Here is an 18,915-nt window from a genome sequence, read left to right as displayed (position 1 = left end):
TTTTCTATCTAGAAAACCTCTGTAGAGATACACGTGCTTTCTTCCTGTCAATAAAATTGGCTTAAAACTAAATTCTAGAACAAAGATTCTTCCTGACATTAGTTCGAAAAAATATAATACAAATTTATACTACTCGATAAATTGTTCCTGTAGAATTTATTCTCCCATAAAATAATACTCGTTGTAACAAGATGGAGAAAATACAGCAAATCTCGACAGATTATCAAAAAGAAAGTGAGACAATTTATCGTACCAACAACGACGAAAGATCGAATGCATGGTTGATATCGAATCGTGTATTTTGCACGGGTGAATATCATCCAGTACATTCGTGCCTCTGCAAACATTTCGAGCGTTTTCGCAACATTCGATAACGTTCGACGGTACATACAGAATCCACGTATGCAGAACACCTCGCTTTTTGCAGATTCTCGTAATGTTTTCGCATTTTTCGCGACGGTAGTTCGTGTCTACATTTGTTTTCGTTTCCATTTTAACGGAAATAAAGAAAACTTAAATAAATATATTCTTATAAAACGAATATTTCATTGGACAAAGTGTTTTGATCGATTTATTTCATTTTCATTCGTTTCTCTTAGTTCGTTATTTCTAACATACGTATTAAATATAAAGTAAATGGAATAATTATGATTCGTTGAATTCATTTGACTCTTTACTTTTAAAACGATTGTAAAACGGATGTATATTTTATTGTAAATACACTGTATTCATAAACTATATCCGTTTAGAGTTTTTCAAGATTTATGAGTTCGTTGTACACACATAGGATTTCGAAATCCGTCTGTGAACAAACTCCAGTTCTTTTTACGATATACTGGTATTGACATACACAGTTATAATATGATATATATCCACATGTAAATATTCTACGATTGTCGATCTTCGAAATTCATCGACATCGATACCTCCTATATAACATTTCGGAACATTATCAATCAATCTAGCGAAACTTATCCAAAGAGGAACTTTTCGATTAAAAATTTGCATGGAAATAATAGCCATCGTATATATATTTCTATTCACAGCTGATATTTTACAATTCAAGAAACATCACATTTTAATTCTCTGTAGCTTATGACAGAAAGAAGTTGTAATATTAATTATAGCTTTTAACAACTAATGTTAAACGTGAACAAACCAAATTATGACTAAGTATAAGTATAAACCGTTAGTTTATTTATCAACCTGTATCTATTTAGAATATAACTGGTAAAGAACAATTATAATCTGAGTCAGAATTAACAATATGATAAAATAGCAAAACAAAAATTTACAGTAGAAGAGCAGTTATCTGAACTTATCGAGAGACAAACAATTTGTACAATTGGAGTTTGCTTGTTTTCTCTACTATTTCTTATTTTTCATTCGTATCGTGGAAGATCAAGTTTGTCATTATTGTATGAAAATATTTAATTACTTACAAAATGTTCACACGTTTTAATAAATAGACGTCCACTCTATGACCTAAATTATTTTCTAATTTCCCGATTTACTAATATTATCGTTTGATAAATCATTATGTAAATGTTATTTTTTAATATAGGCGATCAGTACGGATAAACTTTTATAACTCTTGATACGAGCAAAATGTCCCAATAAAATAAACCGTTTCCGTTGTCTGGAGTGACGAAGCGTGGTCACGTCGAATCGCAATTCAAAGTCGTTCCTCCCGACGTAATATCCGGAAACGTGGCGGATACTCGTTCACCGTAAACGTTATTTACATACCGCGAGCTATACGGTTCGCGACGAAGCGATCTCGTAAAAGAATACGATCGTTAAATTGGACGACGTCGTGTATAACGCGTTCGAACGAAATTCGGTTTCCGTAACCGCGCGTTTCGTTCGCGTCTAATATCGTGAAATTAATTTCCTTCGAGTCATCGTAAAATCAGAGCGTGGACGATCCGTGGCTTTGATATCGAATTAAACCTCGATCCAATTATGGAAAGCAGTGATCGTTTCAGGAAAATTAAGCTGCATCGTAGACCGAACATTTCGAATAGTTATTCGTTATTATTTGCATTAGTTTAATTTATAGGTTAGTAATAGTTTATATCTTTTAATTATTAAAATCATAGGTTGTAGGTTTGATTAACACGCTATTCAAATAAAATACTAAAATATTAATGAACAAAATATTCAATCTAATTTCAGAATATTTTGTCCACTTAGAAAATATCAAAATTATTCAAAAAGTTTTCTCAAATTTTACACCCTATGAGATGAATTACGTTCATTACAATTATTAAAATGTGGTGTTTAATTAACACGCTATTGAAATAAAATACTAAAATATTAATGAACAAAATATTAAATCTAATTTTAGAATATTTTGTCCACTTAATTACTAATGTACCTACATCAGCAATTATAACTGTAGAAAATATCAAAATTATTCAAAAAGTTTTTTCATATTTTACACCCTATGAGATGAATTACATTCATTACAATTATTAAAATATGGTGTTTGATTAACACGCTATTGAAATAAAATACCAAAATATTAATGAACAAAATATTAAATCTAATTTTAGAATATTTTGTCCACTTAATTACTAATGTACCTACATCAGTAATTATAACTATAGAAAATATCAAAATTGTTCAAAAAGTTTTTTCATATTTTACACCCTATGAGATGAATTACGTTTATTACAATTATTAAAATATGGTGTCCAAAGCAATCCGAAAGGACACTTTTAAAGTAAAACCTCCTACTGTTACGTTCGCAATAACATCCGTAAAATAAAACTTTCCACTAGCATCACCTTTTTGAAAAGGCTTTTCTCACATTAGCGACCGTCAATCTCTACTGTGAAATCGAGTTTGTCAAAAATGGTTTATCCTTTTTCAGCTTCGACTCGCTAAAATGATATTTTTATAAAATAAAAGGGAAAAAAGTAGAGAGGAAAGGATGGTTATAAATTCACGCGAAGTAAAAAGCAATACGGTAGAAGATAAGTGAAACGCTAAAAGGAAAAGCGTAAATAGTTGCAACGAGAAATGAATGATAAAAGTGGATGGGGATGTGCTTAACGCGGAGGAATGCGGTCGGTGGTAAATGCCGTTGACTGGCGTTGATTCATGGCGCATTGAAAGCACCCGATGCTGCTCATCGAGAATGCTCAGCTATAATTGTTGGCCGCACTTCAACCTTTTCATTACTTCACGGCTCGACGTGATCTCCCTCCATTCGTCACCTGTACTTCCATACCGTTCGTTTCATCTTCAGGCCACTATGAAATCATGAAAAAGATGTACGATCGGTTTTTATGAATTTTGGATTGTATTATCAGCAAAGGAATGTTTCCATTTTTAAATAAACTTTTTCCATCATACGATTACGATTACGAGTTGATTAGTAAGTTCAGGGAACGTTTGAAAAATAGATTGGAAATTATAAAATGTGATAAATATATTTGTAGCAAATGACGTCAGGATTCACTGACAATGTTTTGTATACGATTCCCTGGAATTTTGAAGTATCAGCTTTTTAAGTATTCCATTAAATACCATGCTTCCTTGTTTTTGATTATAATAATTATCGTAATAAATAAATTTAATCTAAATAAATTTAAAATATACACTACTGACCAGAAATTTGGTATTTCGAAATACTGAAATACGTTCGATAGAAATGCACTGAGTTAAAGAAAATTATTAATTGATAAATGTAATATCAGTTTATCATATTCTTCTGCTGTAATCTTCGCGTAATACAGACAGTACAATAAATTAGTCTAGAAAAACACTCGCATTCTATATATAGCGAAGAATTTTCACGGAATGCGAGAAAGTTTCTGCATTGAAGGATCACACGAGGAAAATGTATTTCATTCGGACTTTCGTTCGTATCGGCATTCAATTTTTCGTCGAAGATTGAGCTGAAACTTCGTGGCAGTGCTGCGTGCAATAAGAAGACGGGGCTCTATCGCATGGTAACATTTTTCGTCGGAGAAATGGTTCCCCATACGGGTTTCTACGGTGTATCTTTGCGTGGAAAAAGTAAGACGTGCCATAGAATCCGAAAATCGCCTCTTTCGGGCACGCAAGTAGGTCAGAGAACCTGAGTCAGACCATGGCTGTGTATGGTTGGGCACAAATGGGAAGCTTCCCTGGCCATTCTCGAGGAAATTCCATCAGACACACGAAATCCTCGGCTCAAGATGCTCCAAGGAACTCGATTTTGTCGTTAAATTCCACCTCTTTGAACCTGGTGTACGCCCGACGTCTTTTTTTTCTTATCGTGATTAAATTGAATGATTCGAAGTGATCCATGATGCGTGCTGTACCATTTGCTTGATGTGAAAATTAACGTTATAAAATATCAACTTCTTTTAGTTATTAAATTTATTTCTACGTTATTACATAACATATACGATACGTATTTTGATGATAAAATCTTCTCCTTTGTTAAATCTTGTAATACTCCACAATTCGAAATTTCTCACTACGAAAGAATCTACTCGTCAAATGATTAATCAAACCAAAGCAAACTAAACCACATGCAAAATTACATAAGATATAGGGCATGAAATAAAACAAAATTTAAGCTTAAAATTAAATAACCCAGCTGGAATCCAAGTTAACGCAACAAAACTAGTGATATTAAATGAAATATTACAATACTCCGCTATCCGAAATTTCTTACCATAAAACAATCTACCCATTAATTTGCTAATCGAACCAAATCAACAAGGATATGCACGAAAGAATTATACAAATGATATTGAACAGGAATTAGATAAAAATCAAACAGAATCCGCGAGGCGATTAGATCGAAAACGAACAACAAAGGGGTTTAACGTGAATCGCGAATGTAATTAGTCGCGTTCCAGTCGATGGCAGTCGCGGATCCGAAATGCAGGGTGGCCAATCGATCGATTAATTCTAGCATTGGGTTCAGAATAGATCAATGGCTATGGAAATCGGCGCTGCGGGATTCTGAGGACCCTTTTGATGACCGTAGGTATTTACGAGAAGCATGACAGCCGGCATGCCTCCGTAATGGTCAAACAGCGTGCGACGGGATTCGAGTGCTATTATTATGGTACCGCGGAGGACGCAAATTGACAGGCATAATTGGTTTAATTTCTACGCGAACGTACAACTGGGAATCTCGTAAAAATCGTTCAACTGCCCAGTATTTTACTGGAAAAGTTGATTAATCTGTCGTTCAGAGATTTTCTGAATCTCCTTCTTCAACATACGTATTACCATTATATTGTTGGGAAATTAATTGGACCAAATCTCGAGTATTTTAACGAATTTTTAGAAAGAGAAGAAATCTGATTAATTCGTTGTTTAAAAGTTTTCTGAATCTTCTTCGATTTGCCATTATAGAAACAGTCGCCTATTACTGGAAATCAGTTAAGTCCAAATAAATAACTAGATTAAGATCAATTAATTGATATAATTAGTTCAATTTATACACAAAGTTCTATAGTTATAAAGGTAGTGCAGACAATCTTATAGTAAATAACCTATTTAATACACTAACAGAAAAGAACAGAATAATGAAATAATGAAATAATTTATACAGATCAATTACTTAAGATCATTTGTATTAACTGAATATTTTATTAATTGAATGTTTGTCATATTGTAGATAAACGTTTATAATATTAAGGTAGTTTTATTCTCAACTTATAAATAGAAATACTTTTGACATTTTCTTATATCGTTAATTGAATAATCTTATATGAAAATAACAATGTTCTTTTAAAAAAAATGATCTTTTAAAAAAATGTAACCTTATTACATAATCCAGTATGCAATAATTTCTGGTATTTACGGATAAATCTATCTCGAAACACAAAATCAGTGTGGCTCTATCCAGCATATTGCATAAATTACTGCGAATACTTCTCGATTTACACTCCAGTAATGATCCCAACAACCATGACGCCTGCGCCAAATGTTTTGTCGAATAATCAACGATTTGTAGAAAGGTATTCTCTGTGTGTAGATAAAGGTATGCGAGCAATTCATCAGCACAATATGCGTTATCGCACGCGAGCCCGTTATCGAGAGTATTCTGATTTTACTGCTCTCGCTCTTTACCTCTCACCTCCTATCTCTCACACAGTATGTAATTTAACTTCACGGTTTAATCTTTCCGATGCAAATGCCAGATAATAACGTAAGAGAGGATTATCGTCGAAAGTAACCAACTATCGCGGTATTATTACTGGAAATCGTGTCATCGGTTTATAATTAACTAGAGCCACTCTTGTTCACGAAAAATACGAATATCAAACTTCCACGAAAAATATTCGTAACTTTCGTTATCAAATTAAGCCTTTATTCCTGAAATATTTAATCGATCTATCAGTTGTCTAACAATTCTGAAAGTTTTATATTTGATATTCCTAGGAAAGTTAATTCAATCGTATTTTTCTATAGCGTTCATCGTATCTTGTAGTATTTATAAATCTTGCAGTATTTATAAATCTTGCAGTAATATGAAATTACGTCATTTTTTTATGATAAATAGCATTTATCAGGAAGCCATCAACACGTTGTAATTTCATACAATTCTATTATCGATTGTTTGTCGCTTCGTGGGAAACTCGACTCGTTAGTCTAGCAGGCATGTACTCGGGAAACCACGTGCTCCAGGCTATTTCCGCGATTCTTCTCGCGACACTAGAGAGCGGAAAGCACGGACAAATTCGCCCACGCGACCACCGGTAGAAGTTAAATCAGAAACGTCGGCGCAAATTTGCTTAATTATTCCGCGCAGAACGTTAACCAGTCGAGAGAGCGTGGCTGCGCGTTCCTCGTAATTGTAGTGGTCGTTTATAGTTGAACGACTCTCGTCGCGTTGCAATTGTCTGTTGTCAGAAGTGGCACTCTTACTTCCGGCCGGTGTTAAAAGGCCGTCAACTCGAGAACACCTCGATTTTTTCCTCCTCACCGACGCAAACCAACCGAAGTTCACGGTGAACTTGCGGGGAAATCAACTTCTCCCTTCAATTCTACGTCCTTAGGTAATATTTTCTTCTCGTTTTTTCTCTCCTTCTCTCCTTCTCTTCCTTCTTTCTCTTATCTCCGTTTTTCTTTCGCCAAGTTTACCCGGAAGAAATTGACTAATGAATCGACGCCTCCGTGTTCCTCGGTTGAATCGTTGTTTAACGAGTTCGTCCATCGAAACAGTTTACCGAAAGCCGCCCTTTGAAGGGCCCTTTGTTGTCGTAACTTCTCCCTATTTCAGTCGATACGAATGGAAAGTCGTTGTTATCGTGAATTTCGTTGGTTGTCGATTGTGCTTGGTGAAAAGGGGATGTCTTCGTGAAAAAAAGCACTAAGGCTCCAGCAAGTTTTACATTATCATATTATTCTGCAGGGGAAAAAGAATCGCAGTAAAATTCGTGTAAAAGAGTTGCTTTAAACGTCGCACTTAACGTTGGCTCGTTGTAGAAATGATAAATCGTTAACTCGATATTTGTCACGACTTATAAGCCAGAAATACGATTTCAATTTGATCATTTTTTATAGAAATTAAATCAATTGATATGACTTACGTTTAATTCGACATCTCGTACTATAGCCCATCACGCTCGATGCTAATCATTCCAATCGATACAAATCGTTAGAAACCATTTCCTATTCCATCATAAACCGCCGATGTCTGTATCAAAACCGATAAACCACAATTGTAATAAAAACTTAACTGCCATATATTACGATCGAATGAAATTGTTAATACGATTTAACGTCGATAATAAGCTTGTTCCGACTTTTTTCACAAATTAAACCGGTTTACTTGTACGTATCTACATATGAATGTGGAAATCCCAACGGGTACACGTATACGCGCATCTACATATTAATGCACGCGCACCCTCGAGCTCGCTATGCATTGTCGCGTTGGTAGATGTATAGGGTGGTACGCGAGTGCCGTTCGTGTACGCAGTACTCGTGAGTTAATATAGCTAGGGAGAGAAGGGTGAGAGAGGGAGAGAGAGAGAGAGAGAGAGAGAGAGAGAGAGAGAGAGACGAAGGGGATGAACGCGTGGGATTACAGCTGTATATCTATCACGCTGGAATACAGCATTGTGCCAGAAATCCTGATGGCATGCCCATAGGCCGCAGGAACGTCGTGACGCGACGACGCCGCGTCTCTAACGCACGAATTATCCTTCAAACCTCAAGCCGTCGCGAATTTGCTCCAGTAGATACGGTTGAGAATTTTCCGCGAAATCCAAACGTTAAGAAATTTGCCAGCAATTTTACATATCGTCTTAACTACTACTAGTGTTTTTTTTAATAAAGGTTAAATAATTTGTTCTTTTCTATTTTGAGAAATTGGATATTTATATTTATTGGAGATTTTTTCTAAATTGTTTCTTTCAAGTGTATTCGATTTTTCATTTTTTTTTTTCACATTTGAAATTAGTTTCTTTTCAGAAAGAATCGCAGGTTTAAGAGTTGGAGGTATCTGTTTTCTCTTATCATTTGCTTTCTTTTCACTTCTTTCTTTTTTTGAGGTGAAACTTGGAGAAATTGAAAATAGTTTCCATTATGCCATAGACGTATTAATTGCCACGAATATTCACATAATGATCACAAACAAATTATTCCCTTTCAAAACATTTTTTATTACTAATGCACAAATTACTTTGTGAAATAAATTTCGTAAAAAGTAAATGTGTTCATGAAATATATTGTTCATAATTCACAATAAAATGGAATGTGTTAAATTATAACTAGATCGCGTATTCTGATGTATTTATAAAGAATTTGCACGTGCAAAATTGTATAGAATGTATATAACATGAGAAAATATATAAAACATCCAAAGTATAGTGCTTTCTGTAATATTTGATAGGCAAACTAATTTTCCATCGAGGTTCTACTTTTTTAATTATATCCATAAAAATATGAATTTGCGTAAAAAACCGCAGCTTAGTTATAACATACATTGAATTTTCTTATACCAAATTGTAAAATTGCAGTGATCTAACTTACGATAACGTGGCTTATGGGATAGTTCAGATCACTATCCTATAATTCATAACGTAATCCAAAACATTACATAGCAGAACATGTTGCGATCCAGGTCACTATGCCATAACTCATGGCGTGATCCAAGTTGCTATACAAGGGACCGACCTACGTCCCACCTACTACGCAAAACACCATAATACAACCTAAATTATAATATATTTCTACACGATTTCCTGCAATTTATACCTCGTTCTAACCCACAATCAAATTCACGTTACTCAAGTAATCATACAACCAAATTACCATATAATTCAAGTATAATGTTATGTTCTTACCCTTTAATATACATACAAAAATTAATTTCAACTACGATGTTTTAGGAATTTACTGTGTTTTACGCAGGCTTTTCATTCGTCATTTCTTTTTAAACAATAAATAATAAAAGGTATATCTGACAATGAAACGACAATCACATTAACTATTTATACGAAGATATATAAAACTTTCTCAATTCTCAAATCTTAAGTCTTAACTCTAACTGATGCTCCAATGAATCTCAATTTATCATTTAGGCTTACAATACCATCTTATGTATATACTTTTAAATTTGTTTCAAATTTAATCAAAATAACCACGTCGAGTCTCACTTATAAATAATATAATAATAAATTGATCGTAAGAAAATAATTTGATGTTTCATACTTTAGTCGTTCGATGGTTCTAACGTTGATCATTTCTGAAAGAACAAGACTATCGTATGATTCCATACTCCACACGAGCATCTGCAGAAGGATTCGAGCAAAGCAGATACGTAATGCCCGTACAAAAGCTCAATCTGTCCCATCACGACATCGTCGTCGGAAACGAAATCGCTGAAGCAGCTTTTTCCAAAGAACTTGTAGACCAATTGAGCAGAGATATGTGACACGTACACGTGTGAGCGCGGTTTCCATCCTTCAAAGCGAGTGTTTAAAGCGTTCTAATACGTAATTCTGGCTTCGCTTGCGGATTTCCAGTGTTTCGACCCGGTGATTATGCAGTGGTGGTAACAAAGTATCGGCCAAAGCATAAAGGTAGTATGGGCCAAGGATGGTAAGAGGCAGAATGCGGATGGAGCGCGAAGATCCATCCAACGAACCATCGGATAAAGCGAAGATACTTGAAAGAGTATGTCTGTGTTTGCGCTCGTAGACGGGCTGAATCCTGAATTTCCGGCAAACCACCCCCGACCCTAAGATCGCCGAGAGCCGAGACGATAACGAATCTCGATGTCAGCTAGTGGACCATGGTGAAGTCGATCGATCTAACGAGCCGTAGGAAAAACAGGCAGCTCGTAGCTACCGATATTCGGAATAAGAGTATGAACGAAGTGGATTCCTCCGTCGACCTTTGAACTTTCGGTCGATGTTGAATCTTCACGGATTATTGCTTGTTCTTTGATTCGTGTTATAGGAAGATTGGAAAGTTTGCTAGATTTCGTTCTTTTTGCTACTTTTAAATTATTTCAAATTAGGTATTTTTCGTACTACAACACGAATCAAAGCTATATATTTTACATTTACGACCTCTTCATCTTTCAGGATGAAGGATTAGAGATTTTTCATGTCATAGAAATTTGCGTTTGTGTTATAGAAAGATTGAGAAGTTAGTAATTTTGTTGGTTTGATTTGACGAATGTCGACGATGAAAGATTAGAGATTTTTCTTTTAAATAATCAGTCGGTATTTCATAATGTTTGGTAGTCTCTTTAGAAATTTTCGCTTTAAATTTCATGCTACGTTCTAAATAATTTTCCAGTCGAATTCAATTGGAGATTCGTGTCGAGATTGAATTCCCCAAATTTCGATGAGTAATTTGTTCGGCGAGTAACTGTACCGAAAAAAGAGTATCCTCTTTTCGCTTCTGGCAAAACGTGTAATCCTCGTTTCTTCTTTTCTTTCATTTCTGTGCGTTTCTATGGCGTTTTATTCGGCGGACGTAGGGTTCGTTAAAACTTTATTGTACATTATTAGCACCGGTGGAAAATTACGGTGGCGCTCTCGATATCAATAAATTAACTGCGCCGCAGGACGTTCTAAATTGCATTTACTATTTCCCTGCAGGGCATTAAACATAGAACGACTTTCGTAATCGCAGTTGTACTAGGATTCGATTACACGGGCTGCCTAAAATTTAATTAAATCGACACACGGCGAACCCCTTCGCGCACAGGTACGCTTTTCGCACCGTCATTTACCAGATCGCATCGTGAAAATTGTAAAATTTAATTTACATCCGGCTGGATTCAATTTGTCTCGATCATTGACTGCTATAATTTTTTAGGTGTATTCCCCTGGCGAAATATTGGCGACGCGAATGCAATCATGAAACTTAACGAGAAAATATTTCATCGACCCGTACTCTACACCTCCTTGTGTAAACCAATATATTATGTAAACATGTTTCTCGAATTAGCACTGTGAAAAATTTCCCAGAACTTGCTTGAATTTGTTGAATTGCTTATTTGATCCTATTTTGGAAGTATCATTTCTCTTACTGAAAAATTTAATAAACAAAATAATGTAGTGCAATAATGAGTTCGTTACATTTTCTTAAATTCTGTTCTTGAATTACATCACGTTCGAAGCAAGACTGCGATATCTGACTTGATACTATTTAAGCACGTCTCTAATACTTTTCCAACGAATCTCAATATTTACCATGAACGAGTTGAGCAAAATTACTTGTAAAACATCAACTGTAACCCTTTTAACTAAACCGGAATCGACGAAAATAAACGTTTCAAAAACCATTTCAAAAAGTAAGCTTATTCCACTTTCTTTGCCTCGTGAACACTTAATGACTTCAGCATCTCTTACCATAATTTACCTTGCCGAAATTATAGGCGAAAGAAAACCATTGTTTACATGGACATCCATGAACCAGAGTCTACGCAGTACACTTAATTTCCCATCCGTCTCGCGGTATCAACAGTTGGACTATATTTTCAGGAGAAAAGTCTACGTTTCTTCTTACATTCCACGCGAGGAGCCTCTGGAAAAACAAAAGGATAACTTTAAGAGTGTAGCATGAAGTAAAACGCGGGAAAATCTAAGGGAAGTGAATTCGTGTAGGACGCGGCGAATCTTCCCCTTTTGCAAGTAGTGCTAGTCGTACTTTGATCAGACGCGCTGGATTTATGCTCATCCTTGGCTTTCTCTCTCTCTCTCTCTCTCTATCCATCTATCTATCTATCTATCCCTCTTCTATCACAAGTGTCGCCGCTTATCTCTCTTCGGAAGGTTCATCGTGTTGCAACAGCGTCAGCGACGTCTTTGAAGACTCGTCGCATCGTAGGCCTTTCAACGAGGTCGAAGCGGCGGCGGAAGTGCCGCGGCAATGCCATTATCGAGAGAAAGAAACGAGTGCACTGCCTGCATGGGAAAACGAAGAAAGCTGGATCGGTGGTTAAAAGTCGACGTTTGATTTTCTACCAGTCTCTGCTGCTCTTTCTCTGTTTGAGCGCGTCGCCTGCTATGTCAGATCGAAGCAATTACCCTGATGTTGGTATTTGTAATGGTTAATTTGTAATACGAATTGTAGAGTGTACATTTAGATTTAATACGATTAGATTTAATACGATTTAGATGTAATACGAATTGTAGAGTGTAATTGTAGAGTTTGGTAGAGTGTATCGCTATTTAAGAAGAGTATGTTATGTTCTTAAATACTACGGTGATTTGATATTGGGAGTTTTCATTATAGCAGATTAATAATTTAGGCAATTGAGTTCTTTGAGGAGATGAGTTTGTTTTTGAAATCTGTTTACAAAGTACTGTATAGGATTATTTCTTCTTTGCAAGTATGCTACAGTTCCTCAATTACATTTACAAAATATTCTATAGGTGTTTCAGGATTAGTTTTGTAAAGTGATTGATAAATTTTATTCTCCATTAACTCCTTCTTCGTTTTTCTCTTACATCAACAGATTATATAAATCAACATTTATTTCTATCAAGATATGTATAATTTTGTGTGCTAGACTGGATTGACCGCGTAGTAGTGATACATGTATTTGAATATGTGTGTGCGCGGCGTCTCGAAAACAAAGGAATGTAAACTGTTCAGTTAACAGTCTGGTATGGAAGAAGGTGAGACAAAGAAAGTGCTGAGACGCGTGTAAATGTGTATCGACGAATATCCTTGAAATCGTTTATCAAATAAATCTATAACTATTTTAATATAAATTCTAAATGTAAACTTAGTGTTCCTCTACCATTATTTCGGCAATTAAGATCCAAAATTATCAACAATTTCTTCTTCAACCATCGAATTATAATCAACGAATTACATTAGAAAATTTCACTTAAAACAAAGAGGTTAAACAATTTGCCAGATATCTACTAATTCAACATGTAGCTGGTTGGGAAATTCTAATCAACAAATTGCATTATCAGTAAAGAAGCATAAAGAGAATCGAAACAAAGTGAGACGAATCGGTGCTTTCCGAAAGACTGGTCGAAATTTATGACGACGAACGCGAATGGTCGTTTCTGTAGGGAGAAAAAAGAGTACGGGATAGGGTTTAGGGAGACGTAGCAGTTTGTCGCGTCGGTAAATTTACAACTGTAATTTACACGATCGTCGAATATCCGTTTCGATCTTAACATCGGCGTAGAAGGAACGTAGAAGCTTGAAACAGCCCCGAGCGTGATTGAGAACACCTTTGAGATGCGATTTAGGAAAAACAACAAAGGGAATTGAGAAAAGATAGACGATACCTGCAAAGCGTCGCACGTTCGTTCTATTTTCTTAGCTGCCTCCTCCTTCATTCAGCTTGAAACGATAACGATAAACATTCGTCGATATTTTTCTCTGTTTCAAAAATTTTCTCTAAATTTGTCCTCATTTCACATGACTCGTATATATTTCAATTCAGCTTTACTTTAATTATCTTGCTAGTTTCAGTTCTACGTGTGTTTTTATAGATTTCTAAATTTATGTAACATTTATGAGATTTTCTTTTAAGTAGTCTTTATACAGTTTTTCTAGTTACAGAATCTTTATGAAATTTGTTTCTAGATATTCTTAATAATTTCCTTAATTGAACAATTTTCATAAGATTCATACAAATCGGTTACTCTTTGTAATTTCCGTTAATTGTGAAATCTGTGCGTTGCTTACGAAAGAATTTATGATTTCACAGTGAAATACTTTTAAAATCACCGACGTTAAATTAATATGGAAGTTGGAGAGCGGATAATTCCAGAAAAAAATAATAGGAAAATTCCGCGATCCTGAGAAACGAATATCCAAGAGTGTTTCACTGATTATACGAAATTACAGTATTTCCTTTAGTTGGCCGTTTTATCGAAAAATTTCTTGATCTCGTTACCGTGAATTTTCCTTGGCAAAACGAGCAACGAGAACCATTGACTTCCTTTCGTTTTACGAAGGATAGAAAAAAAAATACAGGCCAGTATCAAGAATGCATAGAGGAATCTCTATCGACCAGTTATTTACAAGGGAAAAATGCGATGCTCATAGAGCCGTTTCTGTTTTATCGAAATAAAATCTCTTAATAAAGTGCACCGACATGGCGTGGGAAAAGGTATCAACCGACTCGATAGCCTCAAAAATTTTTTATTATTACCTGACGATACGTTGTCAGAATATTCCGAATAATAATTTTTTTTCTGTCTATATAAAATACATATAACCTTCTGAAAATACGTGAAACGTATACGGATCGTTGGTTTATTGGTTTGAATAACGTCGGAAGAAATATCGAAGGTACGAGATCAATTTTCGTCGAGAACGAAATTATTCACGTGATTCCGTTTGACCGAATGAAACATAAATCGTCGCGACAGTGGTCAAACAGCTTAAGCAATTTCACGGGTTAATATCTAACGCTTGATTAATTTAGTCGAGCCGAGTTAAGCAGGGTTAGCAAAGTTCATCCACGTCGCGTCAGAATCTTGTTTAATTATTAAAAGCCTATCTCTGAGGTGAAATATTATTTCCAAAAATGGCATTATATAGCTTTTTAAACTGATTTTGATGTCTGATATGTTAGTAACGCATTGGATAGTCTCGTAATTAACTTAAATGTTTGTTACTATTATTTGTGAATAATTAATTGCTGTAATAATTTTTTATTCTTTCCACTAGATTTTCTTCTTTGTTTTTATAAAACCTTTTTCTTGGCTACTTCTATTATTTTTGGCTTAACTTCCAGCATGATTTAAGGTCTAGATTATAACATCTAAATACTTTAAATATATAAAATGTAAATATAAAATTATAAAAACTTTCTTGGTTTCGAGAAACATTCCAACAAATACCTTGATATGACTGAAATGATACGTTGATAATAATTGACATTTATCCACTGTACAAGTAAAATTCATTTAAATAGATAATAGAGAAATAAAGATAAATAAAAAAAAGAATCTAGACTAAAGAAATTTTCCATAGAATTTCAACTTTCTCAAAGCTCGACCATCGAAGCGAAGCATTTAATCTTTCCGAGTAAAGGAATCTCATAGAAATCGCAAATTTCTCAAAATTCGAAAGTGGAATCGAAACTACGGAAAAAATGTGCGAGGATCTAAGCTGACGAAAATTCGATCGTACCGCCAGAATACACGAACTTCCGAAGAGCAGAAATTTTCGAAAAGTTCCACATACTGAAAACTCAAACACAGTTAAACGTACATAGATGGTAAAATGAAAGGGCACGTGTATTTACCCGAACGAGGGTGAATCGAGGGAAACAATGGCAGGGCGGCGTGGCAAAGGTACGAGGTATGCTCGTGCACGAAGGATTAATTCTCGTGATGTACAGGAAATCAGTGGAGATAGAGGGGCGAAGGGCCGGCAAGATCCCTTTGAAATCTTTCGGCGATTAATTCATTCGAAAGCGGTGCGGAACAAGGCTCACGAAACGAAGCGGCTGCAGCGGCGCGTGCAATTTTGGCAAGACGATTCCGTGGCGGGCGTTTTCTATGTACACGTGTATCGTCGGGCCACAAAGCGGCCACGATCCCGCTGGTTGGTTCGTGTGAAACGCGAAATTTGTCGGTGTAATTACGGCAAGGGGAAATACGAAGACGCGTTGCGATTACGCGGCCAAATAAATCCCAGTCTGCCTACTTTCTGACGTTCTTCCTCTCTCTGTGTTTCAGATACAAGTGTACGGGTTCAACGCGGAACTGTATCACAATATGAGCGAGGCGCAACACAAAAGTCAAGGCCTGGTCGCGATCTCGTTGATGGTACAGGTAAGCGAATGTAGAATATTGTAGTTTCTACGAAATGATTAAAACGAGGAAGTTTCGCGGTGATTTAGGAGCTTCGTATGCCGGGATGTTTAGATTTATGTGTGTTCGTGTGTGTGTGGGGGCACAGAGGTGAATTTGGTATGATTTGATTTATATGGTTTTATGAAAGAGCAGGACTTTGATATGTTGATTGTGTTTTCAATTTTTGGAATCTAGATGATCGAATCTTTGAACTTGAATATTGCCGAATACTTATCGTTATTTCGGTTTGCACGATTTGTTACTGGAGACTTTATATCGCCACTTTTTTCGTTACATGTTAACGCTTCGTATTATGAGCGTATTTACATTGCTAAATAAAGTGTGCGTTCCATCTGTTTCGCATCAATTTTGTAACAAACGTTCCACTCTGCCACCGTGGAATTACTAGATAAATGAATATGCATGAGATATATGAATGGTGTTTGAACAAAGAGAATATATACGTACGCGATAGTTATTTTGATATCAAAAAACATTTATAATTCCTTTCATTTCGAAAAAAGATAAATAAATAAACATTGGCGAGATTGTAAAAAAAAAATAAAAGCATTGGTAAAATAGCAATGAAATAAGTACCAAAATATATCTATACTATCGATACTATCGTAGAATTTTGTAGACGCTCCGATTAAATTTATTTTAATGACGATTAATCGATCTATTAGTTATAATCTATATTAATCAATCTATATAATAATCTATTAAAAACACAAATATGAATTCCCAAATGGATCATGGTAACGAGACAGAAGGGATTGAAAAATAAGGATAGTAATCATAGAATTCTATATGTCGACGAGGGGTAGTTTAGCAATCCTGGAATTTATTCCCGAATTTGTAAACTAGGTATCGCGTGTTTACCGTATTCTTTCGATCGATATAATTTACTCCGCCGTTAAAAATCATAATTAAGAAAATTACAGAAACTACGAGTTTGTTATTAACGAAAATGAAATTCTAAATATTTGTAATTCACAAATTTTTATTCCCAAACAGATTACCTCTGCAAATTCATATTTTTCTAAATGCAAATTAAAAATAAATAGACATTTGTTTCATAGATATTTCTTGTGTATAATATAAATAAATAAATAAGAAAATATATATTGTACACTTTTGTAGGATCCTTTGCACTCCAAGCTTTCTAGATTCTCGAATCTTCTCCCCCTTTCTTTCTTCTCGGATTTGGACAAAATCATTTTATTATATAAAAACAGAGCAAGGTCTATTTAAAAAAATCGAGATAAATATAATAGAAAAAAAGGAGGAAGAAAAATGTACGAGGAAGAGGTAGAAAGATTTTATTCGCGACGTTCTTATTGGTGAACAATTATTTCGAAGTCTCGCAGACAAACACCCGGCAGGCTTCCCGGGGCTGCGTGCCGCTTGCTCCGAGAATAAATTCCAAAGTTTCGAAGGAAACGTTCTGCTTTCGCCAGCTCGTTCCACCTCGTTCTTATACCCTCACATTTTCTCTCACGTCGACGATCGTCTACGTTCTCTCTCTTGCTCTTTCACCCCTTCTAGAACCGGTGTTCCGCTAGAAGAAACTGGAAAGCCTGCGATTCTGAGGCAACAAACGCCAGGAAACAAGCGTTTATGCTTCTGATTTCTGGCACGATAGTTCAACAGAATCGGCTGCTGCCGCTTCACTCAGACTGTTTATCGAAACATCGACTCGTTTCTAGCTCGTTCTATTTCCTTTTCTGATTACCATTCCCGTTTCGCTCTTCTATATATATCATGATTGTTAGAAATGTTCTTGCAATAAGTTTATACATTCTAATGTTATCGTTTCGAGTATTTATTGAACGAGTGCTAATCTAATGATTCGTTGAGCAGAATACATCTTCTGTAAATTTTTATGAGTAATTCTACAAATTAGATCAAATTCCTGTATCTCCGCCTCAGAAATCTTCGCTTCTTTCCTTCGATCTCTGAATTAAATTTCTAAATCAAACAATTATTCCATATTACTCATTTATTAGTGGCGAATAAAAAAGCTATATTTTAACTGGAAGATTTACCAAAAAATTAGTCAATTTTCGTAATTATTGTATCATCCCCTTCGGGTTAAGATTCTGTTATTCAAACAAATGCGCACACTATCGAATCGGATTTTTGCAATTGTATAATATTATTATTAGAAACAAGTACCCCCTAATTTGAAAAATTCCCATAAAATTAGTCAACGATAATAGCTAATATTTCCCTGGTCAAAACGATATGGTCTTCAGACGAATTACAACAAAATTCAAGAAATCAAACAATTCCAAATTAAACATTCAGAATCATATAGCGTTACTACTGAAAATAATTACTTGAAAAACGCTGTAGCTTGAAAAAATTCTCATAATATTATTCAACTCTGGTAGTTAACATCCTCTTCGCCAACATCCATCAGCAGTCACGCACCATCAAAACCCAAAGTGGTGTTTTTCGCGTGCAAGCGTAATTTTCATCTGCCTTTAGCAGCGGTTCCCAGCCGCTAATGACACAAAAATCCACGCGCGGCTCGTTTCCAAATCATTACCCAAAATCAGTGGTCGTCAGCCGAGGAATTAACGACGCGAGACCAGAGGGGAGAGAAGAAAAGGCGAGAGCGTATTCTCGCGAAAAAGCGTGGTACGCC

At 35.3% G+C, this 18,915-nt stretch overlaps 1 protein-coding gene across 4 annotated transcripts in view; it reads left to right on the top strand.

The window, feature by feature from the left end:
- CARPA (Carbonic anhydrase-related protein A) overlaps nt 1-18,915 on the top strand; it is a 234,741-nt gene that overhangs the window by 190,690 nt on the left and 25,136 nt on the right. For all 4 annotated transcript variants that reach the window (XM_069109131.1, XM_069109127.1, XM_069109130.1 and 1 more), the window contains exon 5: nt 16,146-16,241. In XM_069109131.1, coding sequence (XP_068965232.1) covers nt 16,146-16,241 — 96 coding nt within the window. The remainder of the gene's footprint in view (nt 1-16,145; nt 16,242-18,915) is intronic.

Source organism: Bombus flavifrons, chromosome 3, assembly GCF_040668555.2.
Source record: "Bombus flavifrons isolate JBK064 chromosome 3, iyBomFlav1_principal, whole genome shotgun sequence".
NCBI classification, from domain to species: domain Eukaryota; kingdom Metazoa; phylum Arthropoda; class Insecta; order Hymenoptera; family Apidae; genus Bombus; species Bombus flavifrons.
The sequence above is the reverse complement of the archived record's forward strand: the minus strand, read 5'-3'. Positions and strand labels throughout refer to the sequence as shown.